The sequence below is a fragment of the Dreissena polymorpha genome, chromosome 11, assembly GCF_020536995.1.
Source record: "Dreissena polymorpha isolate Duluth1 chromosome 11, UMN_Dpol_1.0, whole genome shotgun sequence".
NCBI classification, from domain to species: Eukaryota; Metazoa; Mollusca; class Bivalvia; order Myida; family Dreissenidae; genus Dreissena; species Dreissena polymorpha.
Window position 1 is genome coordinate 49,524,615 of NC_068365.1, and position 23,511 is coordinate 49,548,125.

The 23,511-nt window shown below is 34.0% G+C and overlaps 1 protein-coding gene across 1 annotated transcript; it reads left to right on the forward strand.

Annotated features, from left to right (window-relative positions):
* The first annotated feature begins 1,554 nt into the window (after positions 1–1,554).
* LOC127849830 (neurogenic locus notch homolog protein 1-like) lies at positions 1,555–20,538 on the forward strand. The gene is made up of 35 exons (XM_052382582.1): positions 1,555–1,590; positions 1,979–2,192; positions 2,556–2,798; positions 2,993–3,130; positions 3,585–3,779; positions 4,069–4,320; positions 4,844–5,036; positions 5,267–5,436; positions 6,881–7,048; positions 7,308–7,430; positions 7,659–7,784; positions 8,116–8,250; positions 8,383–8,496; positions 10,125–10,385; positions 10,633–10,755; positions 11,499–11,624; positions 12,182–12,307; positions 12,567–12,698; positions 12,927–13,004; positions 13,203–13,379; positions 13,599–13,718; positions 13,971–14,093; positions 14,285–14,404; positions 14,680–14,802; positions 14,969–15,229; positions 15,509–15,769; positions 15,882–16,166; positions 16,339–16,454; positions 16,638–16,696; positions 16,823–16,962; positions 17,186–17,314; positions 17,548–17,689; positions 17,842–17,906; positions 18,055–18,137; positions 18,484–20,538. Exons 1-35 carry the CDS (start codon positions 1,555–1,557, stop codon positions 18,547–18,549), a joined length of 5,223 nt encoding a protein of 1,740 aa, XP_052238542.1. The 3' UTR covers positions 18,550–20,538.
* Positions 20,539–23,511: the final 2,973 nt, after the last annotated feature.

The window sequence follows — 23,511 nt, forward strand, 5'->3', positions numbered from 1 at the left end:
TATCCGATGCATATACAATAATAGTATCACGGTGTATATAATTCGAATTAATAACTAAACACAAGTTGCACGTATGAAAATTTATTTAAGTGAAACATTTCATATAAATCATACGTTCGTACACAGAGAATCAAACTATTTCGTATAACTAGTTGTAATAGGAACATTCCAATCATATTACAACAAGTTTAATAGCATTAATTTCGAAAAATATCTGCTTATTTATGTGTAAAATCGTTTTGCCATTTCCGCAGGTTTGTAAGAGCGGACTGATCAGTTTCGACAAGAAATACGTCAATCCGACGCCTACAATACTTCAAGATCCAAACGGCCTTTCATTTGAACCTTCGATAGATATCAAAGACCCAGTTGTGGCAGCATATTTTTCGCACATCTACTTGGACAATACATCGTCCATATATTACAGAACATATGATGTATTTAATAATTATCCTTTTACATCGAACGCGACCAAGGAAATTCAATATCTAGAGAAAATACTCAAACAGATAGAAAACATTTCGTCTTTTGATGCACAATTTGTGTTGATTGCTTCTTGGAATCGTGTGAAACCGTGGAGTCGCTTATTTGATAGAACACGCGTAAGATACTCAAATGAGATTTGAAGACAAAATAACACCAACGACATACATGTCCATGTCGATATGTGCTCGAATTTAATTGCAGCAGTTAAAAAGTATTAATGCCTATCCATAATTCATTAAAACTCAAACATGCTAACATTATATCAAGACGCCTTGTCTGTCTTTACAGTCCGCAACGTTCCAGTTAGTCATCATTTCCAGTGGAGAACTGACATTTGCGATGCACATTTACGGTCACGAGCAAATGAACTGGAGGTTAAACCATATATATGCAGATTCTCGATTTCCTATCCCACTGTGGATCGGTCATGCCGACACAAATGGTCCCCGATTCAATCACCTCTTCTCATTTAAGTCGCCTGCCCTACGAATGGATTTGGGTACAGAATCTGGAGGTACTAGTTGAATAATTCATCTCATGATATGTCTACATTGTATTATTACCTTTACATTTAGGATGTATCGATGACACAGTATCTGGCAAATAAACTACATATTTTAAACATAACCTTAGTATACGTTTTTTTTTATATAAACCACTCTACTGATTTGTATTTGTTTAACGAATACTATGAATTCGCAATTCATATTGTGAACATTGATAATGAATAACAAAAGTGAAACAACGAATTTATGCCGTGATGATTGTGTATTGATTTGAAGAGCACAATTTGCAATGTGCTTTTGCCAAACATGTGTGTTAATTGCAGGAATACGCGGCTTATTGCTGAGGAACATAAGCTCAACCAGCACATCATTGTCTAATCACGCCATCGACTGTATATTGTGGTTCAACAGAAACGTTAAACATAAGGAAAGCTTTCACAAACTGTCCCAACGGCTTCCCATCTGCCCATGTGATGTGAGTTTAGCTCAATGGGATCCCTGGTTTTGGTCAATTCGACGCTTGATAGGGAGACACACGGATAATGACATTTTGTGTGTGGATATGCAGCTTGGAGAGACATATATACCTTATGGAAAGGTGAACATTTGTTCATATACAAGTTTTCGAATTCTAGAAGCAAGCTCTGACATTAGTTATTGGGTGCAATTTGGTCTTAAGATTTTAGAACGTCCACGTTGTATAGTACCTCTTCTAAAAGAAATCTCAATATTCATTATATGTTATGTTAGCGACTGACAAGAAGTCGTCAACAGCGCTCAAAAACATTTGCCTTTTATATAAACAGATCAAGCGAATGTTCACTAGAATTTCTGTCCCGGTAATATTTTTTATAGAATCATATTTTCACTAAAAGTTTATAATGATGTGTATACATATTCAAATCGGCCAACATGTAGTATATGATGTTTGTTACTTTAGGAATGCTGGAATTATGTTTTTGCAAAGCGTTGTTATTTTATTCCAGTCTTGTTGTTACTACCGAACAACTTTAAAATTTATCGATGAGCAACCTTTAGCAGGAGGCTTTTATATCCGACATCCTTCAGCATCAGCGCGCGATCACGAAATCGAGGACATTATCGCAAAGGACAAATGTTGCAATAAATCTGACTTTTGCGACTTGTTTTATCAGCTTCATCCGCCAGGAACCTGCTATGGAACATCGCCATATAACCTAGGTATCTTTTTCATGTCTAATCATTTTTACTGTCCAGATACATATGTATTGAATTAACTTAATCAGAAAATGTATACGCGGTTATGTTACCATGTACATTCAAATCTCCCTCGTGAACTACTGGTGTGTTTTAATTGAATCTATCGTTTGCGATGTGTAATAAACGCATCCATTTAATTGGTGGAAAGAATCACGTTTTGAAATGAATCAATAAAACAATCATTTTGACAAATAACCTTACCATTGATATATAAGATCTTTCTAGATCAAACCTTTAAGTAAGTTAATGGTATATTAATTCCTTAGTAAGTGTGGCTGAATGAAAACGACATTAATGCAATCATAATGTGTATATATCTTGCAGGTTCATTCTGGGGCGATCCGCATATTCGAACGCTAGATGCCACGAATTATACTTTCAACGGCCTTGGTGAATACGTGTTGCTCAGCATTGACGCACCGAATGTCACATTTGCGCTCCAAGCAAGAACTGAAAGAGCAATTAAAAAGGATGGTAACCTATCAGACGCAACTATATTCACAGCCTTTGCAGCAAAAGATCATCTTAACTCGTCTGTACATATAGAGCTCAATACTGATAAAGATGGTGAGTCTAATCAGTAACGTCGACTTCACTATGTCTTTACTGTTTCACGACATATATATTAGCTTGTACACTACAGTACATTTCGTCCAACAAGAGTAACGTTTACTTGCAAATATATATTGTATGCATGCATATATAAGTTATCACGTTATCTACTTTTACAACTTCTGTTAGAGTCTAAGTTCTAATTGTAGATTTCACTCTCTATGGCAACGGAATTGATTTAACGCCAGACCTCCGGAAGTCTTTAGACGAATTGTTTGAATTCACAACATCTACACTTACCATCCATGGTGACAAAGGCTTTTTGCGTGTGGCATTTCTTGCCTTAGGTAAATCAGACATATGCAATTGGTTTCAAAATCGCATATGCATTTTGTTAATGAAAGGTTTAATTTATTAAAACAGAATATTGGACTTAGGAATATAAATTTCATCGTCATTTACATATAAATAAATAACATCATACGCTTGAAGTAGATAGAAAACAAACATCCTTTCGAATAAATATTAATTTACAAATACAAGAAATAAACATGTTTACATAAGAAAGTCTGTGGATGTAACAAACAAAGAATGACCACATAATGCCATACACAGTTTAATAAATGCAACAATTATTGCATACGTCTAAATTTGTATTCCTATTATTATTATTATTATTATTATTATTATTATTATTATTATTATTATTATTAATAATAATAATAATAATAATTATTATTATTATTATTATATTATTATTAGTATAACATATTAATTCTGATAATTCTTTTTTGTTCACAGAAATAACGCTATCTATAGGCGTTGGGGCCGAAATGCTTTCTTTAGATACAATCGTACCAAGAACATTTCAAAATAAAGCACGCGGTCTCCTTGGTAATTTCGACGGTAAACCAAACAACGACTTTGAGTATCCTAATGGAAGCGTTCTTAGAGCAGACGCTAGCGACGCTGAAATATTTTTATTTGGGCAATCATGTAGGTTCTACTGTAAATTTTGTGTGTACAATGTAATACACTATTCTCAAGTTCTCAGGCCTCAGTGTACAAATAAGTAATATACTTAAACCGGCCAATGACTTCACCCTTTGAAGAAGATGAAATACTCATGTAAAATATAAGTTCAGAGTGATTATAGCGGAATTAAAGCGGATTAAAACATTATGAAAATATTTGATTATCAGCAGTATTATTCGATAACGCTAAATAGCATAGTCGACAATTTGTTCGTGTGAGTAACGTTATCTTACTTTGTTTTTTTTTAAAGGGGCTGTGAATGATGATACATCTGTATTTATATACGAAGATGGTAAAAGCCATGCCGATTACCACAACGCTTCCTATGTTCCACGTTTCCTTGACACCGTGGACAATGAAACGCTTACTAAAGCATACAAGGCATGCAATGGATCAAATAATGTAGAATGCGTTTTTGACTACGCATTTACTTTAAACATCGACGTAGCTGAAAATACGAAAACCAAACGTCAAGACGTAGATGCGGCACGGAAAGAAATAGGTACTGCCAGCATAAGTTTATGCTTTGAAGACCCAGCATTAACATTGCCATATTAACATATGTCAGTTTATGATATGCTTTGAAGACCGCATCCAGTAAAAAAAGTATCCATTGATTTTGTTATATAGCATTGGTTCTGATGAACGTGGTTGGCGTTTTATTTGCAAAAAAATATTCCTTGCGTACGAAATACATAGAATTTGTCGAAACCATGTATAAAAATATCGACTCTTGGCTGATCGAGTATACTTACTACATTTACTCGGGTGAGACATAACCAGCTATCGTGTTTATGGAAACTATACAAGAAGTGTGTAAAATAATTTATACTTTTAATTCGTCATGTTTTGTTTTGTATCGTTTTTCATTAAGCAAAACTATCAATACAGGTTAAAAATTAACGAAGAATAAGGGTTCGCTAACCTAGCTTGTTGAACAAAAACAAATAAACTCATTCAATGACAATAATATGCATACAAATTTTACACATTATCGTAAACAAAAAATCTTGTGTTTTTTTCAGTGATGAGCATGCCGACAGTGAATACATGTAGCACCGTGAATGTAACCGTTGGACAAAATGTTTCCTGTTCATTGAAACTGGAGGCTGGTTTAAACTTAGAAATCATTGGTAACTCCAAATCAATGGTCGTCTACAACAAAGAAACAACAACTTTGTATTTTAGACAAACCAATCAGATACCACACGACATATGGTACGTTTGAGATTAATGCTAATGATTGAGATATTCACTTCTTTATATTGTATATGTAAAATGTATTTTGACTTATTTACTTGTACGGATCTCCTATCTAAAAAATGTAGCACTAATCAGGCGAAAACAATTAGGCCTCTTATATTATAATACACATCAGATAAACACATTTGTATTATACAGTTTAAAAAGCGAGTAGTTCTTTACAAATGTATATGTTAATTATTAAGGTTTGTTGCCGTGAATACTGACGGGCGGAAATCTCTGCAAGAAACAGTTCCAACCATCTTGTGCACTGGATGCAGCGGTCGGGGTTACTGTACGGGCAAAACAAGATCTGATCCACGGGAGAAGGCATATTTCAAATATTCTGAGTGCGTTTGTTTCCGCGGATACAGTGGTATGTTGATTCAATTTCAACGCAAACGGCATTTCAAAGGATTAAGGCTTTGTAAGCGATATGCTTTCATTAATACGCGCAACCCCACGAATAGTAAATGCTTTAAATTGTAAGGTATTAGTTTCTTGTTATATCATCAGTTAATAAACGTACAAAACCAGTGAAAATTAACAGTTATATTCCATGAACATCTTTCCACGTCGTGTAAGTTATTAACTGAAATATGACCTCGTTCAGGGTCAGACGTTGGTTAAAGAACTCGATCGCTAATTTTTGAAAGTAATGTGATGCCGAACGTAAAGGGATAACACATTTGCAATATATTTAAAATAGGTAAGCCCGGAGGTTGGTCAACACTTTAACGCCCTATTTAGTATTTAAGTTACTGCTCGAAAGAAAATGTTTAATGGATGTAACAATTACTTATTTAAACAAGTCCATAATGCACGCGGCCGTAATTACGCAATTGTTCACTGACTACTATGTAAAACAGCTCGTTTAAATCATTGAAAAAAGTAGGCGCCGATGCACAATTGAATTTTGCATAAAGGCAAATATTAGATTGATTGCCATCAGATATTATATGATAGGAACTACCATATCTGATACCTGCATGTTTTCACGAACTCGAAATAACAACACGATATTACAATTGTATTACGAACGATACAATTGTATAAGATTACTGCAGAAGTATTTTATAATTCTTTTATTCCAAAGTGGTTCATCAACCGATTGTTAAAAAAAAATGAACTAACTTTACATAACGAACGATACAATTGTATAAGATTACTGCAGAAGTATTTTATAATTCTTTTATTCCAAAGTGGTTCATCAACCGATTGTTAAAAAAAATGAACTAACTTTACATAACTTACTTCGCAGATGTTCATAAGATCGCATCCCTTTATCTTATAGATATGATGAATATATTGATGAAATTAAGTTTGCTTTACAAGTGTTACAATTATGTATAGCGGACAACGAAGACTTCTCTGTTCTTGCTATGTCATGTATATCACATTTCAATAATACTGAGCTAAACAAGCATCTAAATGTTCTGTGTTGTTACTTTGCAATAAATCCGGCGAATACAGCATCTAATATCATCATCTTGTGTGATATTTACTTTATGTTTAAACATCATTGAATGCATTATCGCATACGATATTATATAATTACTTATATGAAGATTTTAATGATAGAAGGTTTCGGCTTGCAGTAAAGTTAAAATCAACAGCAAAAATATGATGTAATCATCTCTGAACTGGATGCCTTACCTCTATAAAATCCATTATAATAATTGCATTAATATAGTTTCCATTTTTGTTTGTATCTTAAAGAGTTTTTTTCAAAATCAATAAAGCTTTAATGCGATTAAACTCTGTCTTTTAAATTTATCCTCACTGTTGTAACTGTTATACAATACATCATTTATATTTAGGAGTGGATTGCGAAAATGTATTTGACGGATGTGCTGACCGTCCGTGTTCACGGGGCAGAAATTGTACTAGACTTTCTGCTGTTGAGCAGGTTAATCAAAATAGGACCTACATATGTTCTCCTTGTCCTGGTGGTTTTGAAAATGATCCAGATACGGATGATTGTCAAGGTACTCTTGCTTGAACTAGAGCGCATTAATGCTGAACTTGAAAGTATGACGGGCAATATTATATTAAACTAAATTTAAACGCGTGATTAAGACAAAAATGTGTCTGCTTATAACATCCGCTTTTTATAATCATATGACTTTAGAGTAGTGTGAATTCTCTAGTTATTATATTAACGAAAAGTGTTTACAATCTAAGTTTGTTAAGCGGATGTAATGGTGATGTCATCTTCGGCGTATTCATAAAGTTTATATTCAACAGATATTAATGAATGTAACACAAGCAAGCCGTGTGATCAAACATGCTTAAACAGAGAAGGAAGTTTTGCATGTGATTGTCATGAAGGATTTCGATTAGATTTAACTAATACAAGCAAATGTGCAGGTAAGGACACAGTGTACTTATTGAACACAATAAATGTGAAAAAAGTAAAAGCAAATAAGGATACTGTGCATATAGAAAGCTAGACATTAAACGTCCGTTTACTGAGAAACCTGAAGTTACTTGTACCTAAAAAATTAAAGAAGGATCAATTTACATTAAATTATTATCGACCACACGTGCGGAGCATTTTAATTAAACGTATTATTTTATGTTGACTTCTTAATCCAGATATCAATGAATGCAATGAGGCGACACACAATTGTACACAGTTCTGCGAAAACACAATTGGTGGATTTAGATGTAAATGTCAAGCTGGGTATGTCTTCAATCAATCAGAGTGGAGTTGCCAAATAGGTATTGTCTTGTTATGCCATATATTTCATTTTTAAAAATCATCTTGTGTATATGTTATGACATTTATTTCACAACATTTACATGGTGTATTGTATCCTTATTGATTTCGAGACAGATTCATCTCAATAAAAGTAATGCTCAAGTGCTTAATCTCAAAAGCCATTGATTTGTTTGCCAATCACAATTAATGTATTCCTAAATAAGAGCAGGTACAATCAAATATTTAATTTATTCGCATTAATACGTGGAGAAGTATTAGTATAACACGCGAGTCTTAACTGATGTTGTTTATATTTCAATTTCAATTAGTAATGACTTCTTTTGGGAACAGATAATATCGACCCATGTGCGAATGCTACTATAGACTGCAACAACACGTCAGGTTGTGTGCTAGATAAAAGCAATCAAACAACGTGCTTCTGTGATGCCGGTTACAGTTTCAATAGGACAACACTTCGATGTCAGGGTTAGTCAAAACAGTCATAACGCTTCGCCAATTCATTACTGATTACATCAATTTAATCGATAAATAAAGAACTATCATGTTGTGACTATATTCTGCTGGATGTATCTCTGTGTGTTTATTACATCCTTTCAGATACGAACGAATGCGAACAGAATATATGCCCCCAAGAATGCACTAACACAGTAGGCAGCTTTAAGTGCAGTTGCCTTTCGGGATTTCAACTTGTTGATTCAGTCTCCTGCGAACGTAAGAACTATACTTAGTAGTTAATGTTGTTGACCATCATTAGCAATAAAGTATTGAATGCTGTATCTTTGACATAAGGAAAGCCTAAACAAATCTCAATCCGTAAATCCAACAGTCTGTTCGTATGCCTTTAATAACGTCAATAACATTAATATTTTCTTTAATATTCCGTATCACTACATGTGTGCCGACAAAATCAATTTCTTGTATACATCTTAGATAAGTTTTGATGAAGTAAAGCGCAGTCCGCCATTAACATGTTTCGCCACTTCATAATTCTGGAGTTGTGATCACTTATTAATAATCATTTTAACGGGTTAAACATCCACTGTATTAACTTTTTTCTTTTATAACTTAGAACGCGTTTAAAATATAAATTTGAATACTAGGTGGCACTCGGATATTCACTTGGGATGGTTTTGGACGTGGGTAAAAAAATGATCTTGCTTAAAACCAATAAATAAATAAATTGTTACCGCCAAATAGCTAAATAACGGAACATGTTTTTAAATGATTGTTCAGTTACCTTACTTGGTATTGTAATTGGGCCTATTCAAATTATTTAAAATGCTGCCTAAATTAATAGAAAATGATGTCTCGACTGGATAATTAACGAAATAATAGAGCTTTCTTACTGATACTTCAAGGGCAATCAATGTCTTGTATCGTTCTAGAGATTGCATATAGGCGGTTTCACACAGTCGTTACGAGTTTCGACCGTAAAACACATATTGACTTCGCCCCCGCCCTCCCCCCAAACATGTCCTAAACATATAACCTAACTTAAGTTTTCACCTTCAAAAATGTTGATCATGATGTAATTACTCCTTTTATAAGGATCTTGTGTTGTGTTGTTTATTTTATATTTGAATCCGTGTTGCAACATGCTAAAAACCATAGTAATATCTTGTTTATCTTGTTTATTACCTCCAATAAACCTATATGTCTTTAGCGGTGCTTATTTGACGTCGTGGGTATGAATGAATGTTAACCGTTTGTCTGCTCTCCGAATGAATCTTATGTCCTAAAATATATAATGAAGATATATATAGTTACACACGTTTATCTTACACGCAAAAGGTTTTTAACTTAAACATTTAGTCGGTAATGTGAAACACATATGTACTTCATTGTTTGAAACCAATCTAAATATAACGCAAAGTTATCCAGTGTTTTTGTTATTTCCAGAATATGTGAATTAATGGTTTGCTTTACCATGACAAATTTGAATTATGTTATTTGCGAATATTTAAGACCCAACACGATCGGTTTTATTTAAAACTATATTCAAATTTGATGAATAAAATAATAATACTACATTAAAAGAAATAGAACCAGACGATGGGCGGAAATAGAGTTTCGTGTTATTGAAAATGCTTTTCTAAGTACTGTCGAAAATAGAAAACATTTAACTACATTAATTATTCCTGGGTCATATTCATGTCTTTAAGGTAACGAGTATAAACTTGTGGCATTTGTATCGTATTAATATGTGCGAGAGTGCTTGTTAGCACTTGTTAATAGATTCTGTACACTAAGGCTTAACACAAAACTCTTATACATTGAAAAGCTGATAAGCTTCAAAATGATTTAGCGTTTATAAATATTTATATTTCTTTAATGTTCAGCATGCGTGGTACCATACTGGGGACGCAATTGTGAGCAAATGTGCAATTGTGTCGGCCGAGGGGCAGCGCAATGTAATCCAACACGAGGCTGCGAATGTCTTAGCGGCTGGACCGGAAGTACATGTGACGATGACATAGACGAATGCCTTGGAAATCTAGGAATATGCGCTGATGTGCGTAAAACATGCCACAATACTATTGGGTCATTCAATTGCGAGTGCATCCCTGGATATCGTGAAAATTCGGATGGTTTTTGCAGAGGTGTGTTAACGATATTCATATAGAAAACATACATACGTGTATACATTTCAAACCTATCAATGTAACACGTAGACATTAACAACACCTCATGGATGCATTGTGGATTTCTAATGCATATATTAACGTCTTGCTTACGTTAGAGTGTCGAACACTTTAAAACATTTTCAAGAGGTTTCGCTTCAAATGAAATTAAACATACGATTCCGATTTTTCTCATGTTACTATAATATATAATGTATTACTCTAGATATCGACGAATGCTTGGACCCAGTGCTAAATGTATGTCCAAAAACATGTCGGAACACAGACGGGAGTTACACATGCGGTTGTGAATCGGGTTACACGCGACTCAACTCGACCCATTGTAGAGGTATTGCACACGTTATTCTTAAAATGTACATATAGGCACATTTAATAAAGTGTTTATGCAATTTATTTGATTAACACAAACAGCCATTTTAACATCTTAAAGGCTCTATAAAGGTCACAAATTCAATTATTATGCATATCAACTGGTCTAATTTTTACCGGATTTCAGTTACCCTTGCATAAAAACTGCTAATAACACAGCTTAGGTACAACGTTGTCAAGAATTATGGAAGATAAACCCGTTTCATAATTGGAAAAAATGTTTACATTTTTGCAACTAACGTGATGTGTAGCCTCAGAGCGTTGACATATGCTAAAAATAGCCGAAAGAAAATTCTATTTTAATTCTATTTTAACAACTTTTTACCAACAGAAAGTAACTTATTAGATCACTACAAACGTTTAAACCATTTAAAAAAGACCTACTTTGTGAGTGATACCGGAAAACGTTAAAAGTCATCGTTATATTTTTGGTGACCTGAGTCACTTTCTCCTTCTCTTTCGCGAGTAAAAAGCGATGTTAATAAACTGATTGTTTGTAAACACAATTGACTTGGAGGACACTTTATTTTGAGCTCAAAACAAGTTGTATTGCTCATTTTTTATTGTTATGTCCAATAGCATGAATATATTGTTTTTTGATAACCTTTATAAATAAAATATGAAAAAAAATATTTAAAAATCTGTAAATAATTACGTATCTTCACCTTTATAGAGCCTTTAAACAACAAGTTTATGTTTAAGATATCGATGAGTGCGAAGTGGGAGTCGCCGAATGTGAACAGATGTGTGAAAACCACCCAGGCTTTTACAACTGTTATTGCTATTTTGGTTATCGTCTCAATGATGATAGAAGAACATGTAGGAAAGGTAAAACTATAACAAAGTAATGACAAAACAACAATCTCAACAGAACTGTGATACTGATGAGTCTTGATGCTACTACTACTACTTGAAAAATAATAATATAAAGAAGAAGCATAAGAATAAGAATAATATATTATTTTACATAGTTGTGTACAATGCGTTGATATATTTGGACGAGTACTCAGCCGACATACCCTAGTATACAGCCCTATCGTCGAATACAATTTGATGATGTCAGCTGTTTAACATTCTTAATAAATCAGAGAAAGAAGAACGACGTTTTTATATAATTGCTGTATATTCATATTACATTTTAAAGTTAGTTGCTTTATTCGCGTTAAATAATACATTGCAACGTCAAGTCCGCGAATGAGCTCAAGCGTTCTCGTCAAATACGGTTAAATACTGGACGATAATGTTTTACTTAGTAATGTATTTTTCATTTTTATTATACATAGTTTTGTTTAACTAACAATCATAATACAATATTCGCATATGTTGAAGGGTGTATAGTTCGTCAGAGCTCAACCAAAAAAATTGTTTTATTGAACACTTTTCAGTCGAAGACGTTTGCAAAGGATTCAGCAATTTGACATGCGCCGGTTACTGTATTGTAGAGGATGAGAAGGCATCCTGTAAGTGTAATTCTGGGTTCGAGCTTGGCAACGATGCCCTGTCCTGCCATGGTTTGTATTTATTAGGTTTGACAATATATCAAGATTAACTGAACATGTTTTGCACATTCAATACAATCCGACTAGCTCATATGGTATACGTTGTGTGGGGATCAGAAAGAATGTTAATACAAAATAAGCATTTTAAATTCAACATCTGATTTAAGACTTGTGAAATTGATTGCTTCGGCAGCCGTTATGTTCTTACATTCATCAGAATAACGTGTTGTATTCACCTGTTCGTATAGACATCCGGCATATATCTTTACAGATATCAACGAGTGTTTGAACAGCACATTGAACAAATGTTCCAGTGGCGCAACATGCACCAACACACACGGTTCATTCCTTTGTGAATGCTCAATAGGAATGAAACTTCAAAACGACAAACGGTCATGTGCAGGTGATGTCTGGCTGTGATTTTGTACACGTTAAATATCTCGCATTTTTTAAATCCTCAGTGATTGCGTTTTAATGCGTCGCAAATCTACCTAATGCATCCGGTTTATTGTGTATAAGCAAGTATGTTTATTAAACAACAAATATCTTCTATTTCTATAGATTATTCACAATATTATCCATTTACCAGTGGTGCCAATTTTAATAGTGTAGTTTCTAAATCCATTTTCAGTTTGTGACAATTATCACTTTGGAAAAGATTGTTCACAGAGTTGTTCATGTATCCACGGTGTGTGTAACAACAAAGTTGGTACGTAACACGTTTATACGATAGGTCCGTGTTGGATTCCTCTACACGTTATATATAACCGTGTATTTGACATAAATCAAAACCCTCTAAACTGGACACGTTTTGTTAATTTATACGTTTATATAAAATTACAAATGTTTCAAGGCCTTTCTGGCGATGTAGTAAAAGTTTCCATTGAACGAATCATACTTTTCAAAGGTTGCGTCTGCGACTCGGGATGGTCGGGTGTCAGTTGTGACGTTGACATAGACGAATGCACAAATAACCTGATGACGTGCAAAGAACCGCACACCCGTTGTTTAAATACACCTGGCAACGCAACTTGCGTATGCAGAGAGGGATATAGGAGAAATTCAACGTCAGGGCTATGTGAAGGTATGCTCGTGTTGTTTTAAGTTTAATTAAAACGTGCTTAATCAGATTTATCTTTAAAAATGTAAATAAAGACTATTCATGGGTTGTTATTAATTATACATATAAATGCCATATAAACTAAAACAATACCTACAAATTGTTTTTACTTCTTGTGTTACCGTCTTAGTGTTTTTTTTTCTACAAGTATAGTTATATAGTTTCAACATTTTCCTAATGCAGACGTGAATGAATGCATCGATACAGTCCTAAATACCTGTGGCCAGATTTGTACCAATACACAAGGAAGCTTCGTATGTAGCTGTAGAGATGGTTTCCTGCTTGAGCAAGGACAATGCTTAGGTATTGGATATTTATGAGTGCTCATGTACACATAACATTTACAGTATTGGCTAGCTTGCTTTTTATTTTTAAATCCTTACGAATGCATATAGAAAGTTTGATAAAGTTGTACGTGGTTTAAATCGACAAAAACAATCTCCTTACTTAGCATCATTCTTAAAAGCAATCGCATATTGAATCCCCATAACAATGTTATATGCATGAAAACCAATACACTGAAAGTGTGCAGGCATTATAAATTGTTTTTACCAGACATAAATGAATGCAAAGCAGTCCACGGGTGTGAACAGCAATGTGACAATACAATTGGTAGCTACAGGTGTTCGTGCAAACCAGGGTTTGTCCTTGACCTTTTCGACCGGAAGTCGTGCATATGTACGTATAAATAGCATTCTGATAATTTATCACATATCATATATAATTGTTAAACATCAACAAGAAACACAAAACGATTCCAATAAAAATGACCAGATTTAAAGCTTTAATAACCGTTAGCTAACAGTTCAATATAAATTTCAAATTAGAAAAAGGTAAGGTATCGAATATGGGTATTGTTAATATTTCAGCGGCAGAAATATGTAACACAGAGCAAAAGGCAACTTGTTCTGCAAATGCTTCTTGTTCGATTTCTGATGGCAGTGTAGTATGTGTATGCCCGAAAGGATATAATGGTCCAGTTTGTACAGGTATATCATCGACTCAACAACACGCGCATTATAAGTATGCAGTATATTGAACTAGCATGTATTATTTAGAATTAAATATATGCTACTGTGTATGCTCATGACACGGGTAATTTATTACAATACTTTCATTGCAACCGTAGCATTATTGCGACTTACATAAGGTTAATTCTGTAATTTATCAATGCGTATTATAATGATACATTTACAGTACATATTAAGTAAAATTTGTGGTTCGTTTAAAAAAAATTGTTACTTGAGCGAAATAAATGTTTCAGACATTGATGAGTGTAAAACAGGACAGCATCGATGTAACCAGATTTGCAACAACACTGTTGGTAGCTACTTGTGCCAGTGTAAACCTGGTTACTTCTTGCAAGACGACAATACCGGTTGTCAGGGTAAAAACTACACGTAATAGTTCATTTATTGTTAACATAATTTTCATATGTTATGTGTTACATTATCGAGTGTCATTTCAAATCAAATAAAAAAGCAGAATTCAAAGCTTATATAATAAACTTTCATCATCAGAAGATATGTGTGTATTGTTTTCTTTATTCAAAGTGTGCAATGATGGGACATACGGCGAAAAGTGTGCAACCAAATGCATTTGCAATGTTACGAATACAAATCTGTGCAATCGAACAACTGGGTCATGCACGTGTAAAAAAGGATGGACAGGCATTTTCTGCAACGAAGATATTGACGAATGCAACACAACTGCTAACAGCTGTCCGGCGCGTTCAACGTGTGACAACAAGCCAGGTGGATACACGTGCGATTGCAATGCAGGGTATATTAAAAACGCTTTCGGGCAATGCCAAGGTAAGTGTTTATCCATGTATTCATCTTTTTATTAAAACATTATTATATGCACTTACAATCACATCAAATTAATATATAACCAATATATGACACTTCTTGTTAAACGCTGTGGTATTATTGTATATATAAAGTAAGCAATTATGAAATTATGGGTAAAAAAACATCTTTCATATTTTTTGTTCTTCTTGACGTATGCCTTATTTACATGTATACCGTTCTGTGTATCAATTTACATTGTTCCAATTGTATTTTTTTTACTTAGTACATTATCTTATTCAGAGTGTCAACAAGGTCGCTTCGGAACCGATTGTAACGAGTCGTGCCTGTGCGATATGGCACACACGTCAGAATGTAAAACGAACAACGGCTCGTGCATCTGTGAACCGGGTTGGACGGGCAAGACGTGCAATGAGGATGTAAAAGAATGCAACAACGAGGCTACGTGTTCTTCTAACTCAACGTGCATTGAAGCGAACGGGAGCTTCGAATGCATATGTAACAGAGGTTTCAAACGAAGCTTACTTGGAAGCAAATGCCTCGGTATGATGCGATTTCATATTAGTAATTGTGTACATCTTTAAAAATCATATTCACTATCGTACATATTATGCGAACATGTTTTCCACCATTTTTAACGAACGTATTTTTACAGCTTGTTCGGACAACACCTATGGTGACAGATGTTCACTAACCTGTCCATGCAAAGCAGACAACACAAAAACTCCGACCCAGTCATGTGATCGTGTCAATGGGTCGTGTTTGTGTACCGCATTCTGGAAGGGCATCACGTGTGAAGAAGACATCGACGAATGCAAGGCCGATGTTTGCCCAGATTCAAATGCATTTTGTCACAATACCTTACTTGGGTACAAGTGTTTCTGCAAGAAAGGTTTTGTTTTACATGAAACAAGAAAATTGTGTGAAAATGTTACAAAACGTAAGTGGTGATTGTTTAAAAAAATTGTCCTACAGCTTGATTTTGCCTCTAAATAAAGGACATATAGGCAATCATTATTTTAAAGACCGTAAGTTGATATTGATTGTTTGCGGGATATTGTATTTTTAAAGCAGATGTTAATCGGATATTGCTAAAATGAAGTGTCAATTAGTTTCAGAAGAACACAAGGCTTTGAAACTCCAGATAACACTGAACATTGCCGGCAACGACATTAATTTGTCCATTGAAAGCACCTTTGCAGTGTATGCGGAAAAAGTTGTATCGTCGGTAGGTTATCTTGATATTTTGTTCAGAATGATATTATTCAGGTTCAAATATGTTGTTGTGGATTTCAAAGCAAACATAAATTAATTTTGGTAACTAACTTATGCATATTTGTCATGTAAACATAATACAGCATGTATATTCATACGGGTTGCATAATTTCACATGTATTGTTCTTTACTGCAGCTCAGAAAATATTGGTCGCGTTTCATCAAGGACTTTACTGTTGTGGTCAACACTCTCAGGTTAGTCGCTGTGTATTGTAGTTAATTACTATTAAGAAAGTTATCATTTCAAGCTATAATCAGTGATAAAACACATATCATATTGTCCCATGACTCATATAAACTTATAAATATAAATAATTACAGGACAGGAAGCTTACACGTGGACTACACCCTATATTATGTTCCTTCTACCAACACATCTAAAGCGGTTTCCAATGCTTTAGTAGAAATGGTAAATGGCGTTGAGCTAGAATTTGACGGCAAAACAGTATCAACGGTGTCAGGTAAATAAAAAGCTTTCGCTTTCGACATGTGTACTCTTAAAGCGTTATAACACTGGATTAATTAAAATGCATAACTAACGTTCAGGCAAATTAACATATTATTATGCACTACCATGAATTTCGTGTGTTTAATTGTTGGCGCGCTAACACGATATTGCAAATATAAAGATATTGATAAAAAGGTTAATCATATCAGATTTTTTTTCACGATATCATTTTGTAGTTGGACTAGCGAATTCGTCAGTGGTGTGCGATGTATACCAAGTTGCTATGGGTGACTGTGGCTTTGGTATGGCTTGTGTTGTTGAAAAAGGAATCGCTAAATGTGCTCAAAATCCAATGGCCTCACCAGGTAAATGTATTACAGCTGTCATTTGCAACCATTTGTAAGTATCAACTAAAACTATCAATACCCTAGGAACACATGCTCGACCTATTATTGGAATTGTTGTTTTGCACGGTTTACTCTTTTAAACCCATGAGCATAAATGTCGGATGTATGGATATTCTGCGGCAAAAAGTAACATTCATAAATGTCATTTCATTCACCGTTGTGTTTTCTACCTTTATTTTGTTTTTTTGCAGACTCGATCAGACTGATCGTAGGAGTGACTGTATCACTAGGCCTGTTATTACTCCTCGGAATAATAATAGCGGTATACGCCCTGAACAAAAGAAAGGCCCGAACTGCAATGAAGATCAAACAGAAAGAAGCGTATAACAATAGGTATGAAACTACTTATTGATGACTTTGCCAAATACATATTACGCTAATAGTTGGATCCATCAATTGAAAACGTTTATTTTAACATCGTTTTCTAAAATCTTCACTCTATTAATATTTATAGATGTAGCATACAGTCCATTTTCTCTTTTCAGAGCATTCCAACATGGTGATCAAAGGGTCTTGAAGTTCCAAGTTGTCGAGGGTCGTAGAAACTATGGTAATTCTAGTTAAAATTATAATGCCATATTTTATTTCCACTGTTTAACAAATTGTATCATGAATTGCTCACGATTTTCTTTTAATAACATGTTGTAACTGTCGCTTCCTATTACTCAGTGATTCTTCTGATATATGTATGATAAAAGGTGCGGCAGATGCTTCCAGATATAGGACATGGCGATCCCTGGCACTAGGTTTTAGCGGTACCTACCCCAACGAACATGACCGAGTATGTTTTAAATGTGTTTAATTGTTGTCATCTAAATGTTTTAAATGTTTTACTAAGAAAATGTTTACTTAAAAATAAAATAAAATTATGTGTGTGTTTGTTGAATGTTTAAACGAATAAGTTTTCAAGTAATTAAGTCACTAAATGATGTCTTTATTGCATACTTATTCACTTGTCAACTTATATGGCCTTTGAATTGCATATAATTCATGATAAAACTCAGTTTTGATAATATGCATTTTATCATACAAAGCATTAGCTATGAAGATGTAACCATCAAAAATGCATAATCAAAGCAAGTATATACAGGCAAGAAATTAAGTATTAATATATGATTGTGTTTCAGTCTGCGACTTCATTCAAGCTGCCAAGACTCGCTCAGAAGCAAAAGCGCACCAATTCTTTCAACTAGACAGTATCTTTTAAGATTGTCAGATTGATTAAAAGCTGCCTTTGAACATATTTGACTGATTTACCATGTTTACGAGTACAGGTTTCATTCATATCTATTGGATGACTTGATTGCTGGCAATATACAATATACACAATTTTACTCAATGACCTGCAAATATGTATAACGTAGAACTTGCTGTTTAACATGTGGTTTATATCGAATGTACATGTTTATTCTTTGATTTGAGTTTTTGCACATGATCAGACATTTGAGTTTTTCAGTAGACGTTATCAACGTAGAACTTGCTGTTTTATATGTGTAAGCATATATCATGTACAGAATGTAATAAATATAAATATAACAACGATAAAAGACGAAAATTTATATATAATATATGAATATTTTTATGTTGAATATTGCTGTATACTTAAAAGTGAGAGCATACAAATTTCAAAGAGTGTATGATTATATTTTATTGTTTAATATTTAATATCCACCGAGTATAAATGCAATATATCACATTTTACTTGCTTATGACAAAACAAAATATTATGGAACATGTGTATATACCTATTGTTTGTATTCAAGAAAACGCAATATACTAGATATCTAGTTGTATATATCAAATATTATCTTGATAGAATAAAATATTTGGTAAATTATTTGCAATGCACGATAACTAAGATGTAACCTAAAACATATGCCTTAATTTTTTATTTCCGTTTTATCATTAGACGTTAGCGTATACGTTTCTTAATCTAGTGCAAGCATGTTACACTTATCATGACGGTAATGAATATAAAACACTTTGTACGAACCAATTCTTCACTACCGAAGCATGGAATGAATATTGTAAATACTTACAGACGCTTAGTACGAACAGGCTGTACATTTCAGACGCTTAGTGTCTCTACACTACAGACACTTGATATGAACATGCTATACACTAAAGACGCATGGTACGAACAGGCTGTACATTTCAGACACGTAGTGTCTCTACACTACAGACTCTTGATATGAACATACTATACACTACCGAAGCATGGAATGAATATTGTAAATACTTACAGACACTTGGTACGAACAGGCTGTACATTTCAGACGCTTAGTGTCTCTACACTACAGACACTTGATATGAACATGCTATACACTACAGACGCTTGGTACGAACAGGCTATACATTTCAGACGCTCAGTGTCTCTACACTACAGACACTTGATATGAACATGCTATACACTACAGACGCTTGGTACGAACAGGCTGTACATTTCAGACACGTAGTGTCTCTACACTACAGACACTTGATATGAACATGCTATACACTACAGACGCCTCGTACGAACAGGCTGTACATTTCAGACGCTTAGTTTCTCTACGCTACATACACTTGATATGAACATGCTATACACTACAGACGCCTCGTACGAACAGGCTGTACATTTCAGACGCTTAGTTTCTCTACACTACAGACACTTGATATGAACATGCTATAAACTACAGACGCTTAGTACGAACAGGCTGTATATTTCAGACGCTTAGTGTCTCTACACTACAGACACTTGATATGAACATGCTATACACTACAGACGCTTGGTACGAACAGGCTGTACATTTCAGACGCTTAGTGTCTCTACACTACAGACTCTTGATATGAACATGCTATACAATACCGACACATGGTACGAACATGTAAATAACTTCGTTTGTACGAACACGCTGTTCACAACCGACTTATGGTTGGAACAGGCTATACCTCACTGACGCTTGGCACTGCGTGAAAATGAATCTCCGAAAATGCCTTTTCCGTTAATATGAGTGTTAAAGTACCACACCAAGACATGCCTACTTGAACTATGAATCATGCTTTTACCTTTTGTATGTAAGATAAATTGTCATCAACACATACATGTGCATTTATAGAAAAACTATGTGTATTTATTTTCCTGATATCTTTCTACCCACTATGTAAACTTGTATGTTTGTATATCATATATTCCAATATAAACGCATTCAAACTAAGTTCCTATGTTGTTCTGATATTGACACATAGACGGTTTTTAATTTTGTTTAATCAATAGCAAGAACCTGGATGTTGTTTAATGCGTTTGGAGTTTTTTTCCGACATAAATACACGTTCTGGACCCGATATTAAAACTGTGTGATGTGTTCGATTCTGGTAAACCTGCTTTAATTGTCGATTCATGTTATGTACCCTTTAGGGCCATTTTTGTATGCCCTGTGTTGTCATGTCTATATTGTGTTGTATTGAAACAATTATCGGTCACCAGCATTAAATACACACTGGGATCACTGCATTGGAAAGGTTAATATTCCTTTTACATTCTTAAAAAGTGACAGCTTGATTTTGGTTGCACGATTGTGAGCATCGTGACGCCCGCTCGATTAAGGTATGCTGTGGAATTATCATTCAGGAATGGTATTACACTTAGATCTTAAATGAGAATAATGTTGATATATAATATAATGATAATACATTATTCTGAGTTTCTAAAAATAATTAGAAATCATCTTACGCTCATACAACTTAATTTACGTCCATTGACGATACCATACTAAGCTAATGACATGAATTCGTGCGTAACCATAATATAACTTAGTTTCTCAGTTTCAGCGCGTAAGTCAATTATGAACGGCATTCTGGAACTTAACACAAAGCCTAGCCGTGAGATGTGAATGCTTTAAACTGAAAAACAGATAATTCGGTTTATGCCTTTTGATCATTAAAAGCGTTGCTGGAGCTCACGAATATCCAATTAATTATCCGCAATAGTATAAAGTCGAATTGCTTTCACTGAATAATAAATGAACATAAAGCAAATGTAAGTGAAGTATCTGCGGCTGATTTTGTCAATTGACATTATCAACATTATAAGTTTTATTTTGTACGGTCAAAACATTTTTAGAATTCGGATAAAAGGTAGACAAATATTAATAACAGATGAATATCGAAACATCAGAGACACGCCTGGATCGAAAATATCGTTACCATCCGAATGGATGTACTAATAAATTAATGTAAATTAATAACTTATAGGAAAAACAACCCTCAAGAAACATTTTAAAGAGATACTTGATGTTAACATCGGATAGTCGTATATTAAAGGCAATTGACAAAGTGCCTATACAATACACTGCATAAAGTATCTAAAAATAGTTTTATGTATTATTTATATATAGGAATTAATTTCGTTCTACATGTATAACGAACCATGTCCCATATGCGACCCTGTCAAAATGTTACTTAACCCATTTATGCCTAGTGGACTCTACCATCCTTCTAAAGTGGATCTATTTATTTCCAAAATTAGGGATGTCTAGTATATTTATTTCTATATTTAGAATATTTCGTACAGAAATTCATTTAAGCAAACAGCGCAGACCCTGATGAGACGACGCATCATGCGGCGTCTCATCTGGGTCTACGCTGTTTGCCAAGGCCTTTTTTCTAGACACTAGTCATAAAAGGGTTAATCTTTACAGCTTCGAATTTGCATTGTATAAAATGTACTGCAACAAAATCATTTCAGTTTAAATTATATGTCAGCATAACACAGTAATGGACTATGGTATTTGAGAAAATCCCAACATAACGGTTAGATATTTTGATACGTGCTAGGGAGTAATTAAGTAAAGCACTCTTTTTAAGTGTTCTTTTCAAGTGTTTATGTACTCAATAATTGATGAAGCCAATGCAATTAATTATACAATGTATGGGATAAAAATGGACTTCTGCATAATCAACGAATTTCCATCGTTGATAGCCTAATAAACATGTATCTTGTTACAGGGGTCGTTTAACAGATTTCACGTTTGAGCAAATTGACAAAATTAAAAAAAGTTGTTTCAGATTCGCAAATTTTCGTTATATGTTTGAGGAAATAGTAATACAGACCATTTACCATGCTGTTAAATATATATAATATGCATCTTTTGACGATTTGAAAACCTGAAAATTATAAAGCGTCGTGCGATACGAAACGATTGAATAATTTGGAAAGTTCTGTTGTTGTCCTTATATTTTGGGAAACTACGAGGATTGCTTATATAGGTAAAAAATACATCCGGTCTAAGCATGAGCATGGATGGTCGAGTCGTCGACTTTTTACTCCAGGAATCTAGGGGTCAGTGGTTCGAGCCCTGTTAATTTTGAGGGTTACTTTTTTTCCTTTTTTAAATTGTATTCTTGTTTTTTTTTACTGGAGATTTTTAGGTCAAATGTTTAATTTTATCAATAAAAAGCATTTAATGACAAGCTTCAATACATGCCAAAATCTGTTAAACGGCCCCTTTAAGATGAAAGGAATTGTTCTATAGCAGTCGCGCTAAGTACATTCTTGGTTGAATAAGACATGGTTATTTACGTAACGATTATTTAGTGATCTCGTCTTATTGATGAAAGAACGGACTAATTTTATTAAACATGTACATTTATATTTGTTTAAGAGCGACCTATTACATTTAAAGGAATAAATTTAATGGCATTACAAGTGTGATTAATAATTTGGTGTTTATAAACAATAATTGAAACTGGTATCTGGCTTAAAACAAAACAAAACTCTCGATGCGTCGCTTTGTTCTACATATTTGAGATATCAGTGTGTTGTATCGTATAGCGAAAACCTGACTTTCGCAAAACTAAATCAACTATTCAACTGTCAAGTTCGAATGTTCCTACACTTGCGATTACTTTAATATGATAATAAAGAATTATTTTCACCTGAAACTGTGCTGTCTTATGCATTATTAAAGCGTTTTAACCATTATTCGAGTTCCGCTTGCTTATTCATATAAATTGTGTCTGCGAACCAGACAGCGCATTCATATGGTTTTGAAAAACGCATAAAATATTCATCGGTTTGTTAATAACTTGTGAAGGTGTCGAGTGAAAATTGTCATGTGATTCTTTCATAAAGAAGTATTACCTCTAGGGATCCAGGTATTGATTTTGATGAAAGAATC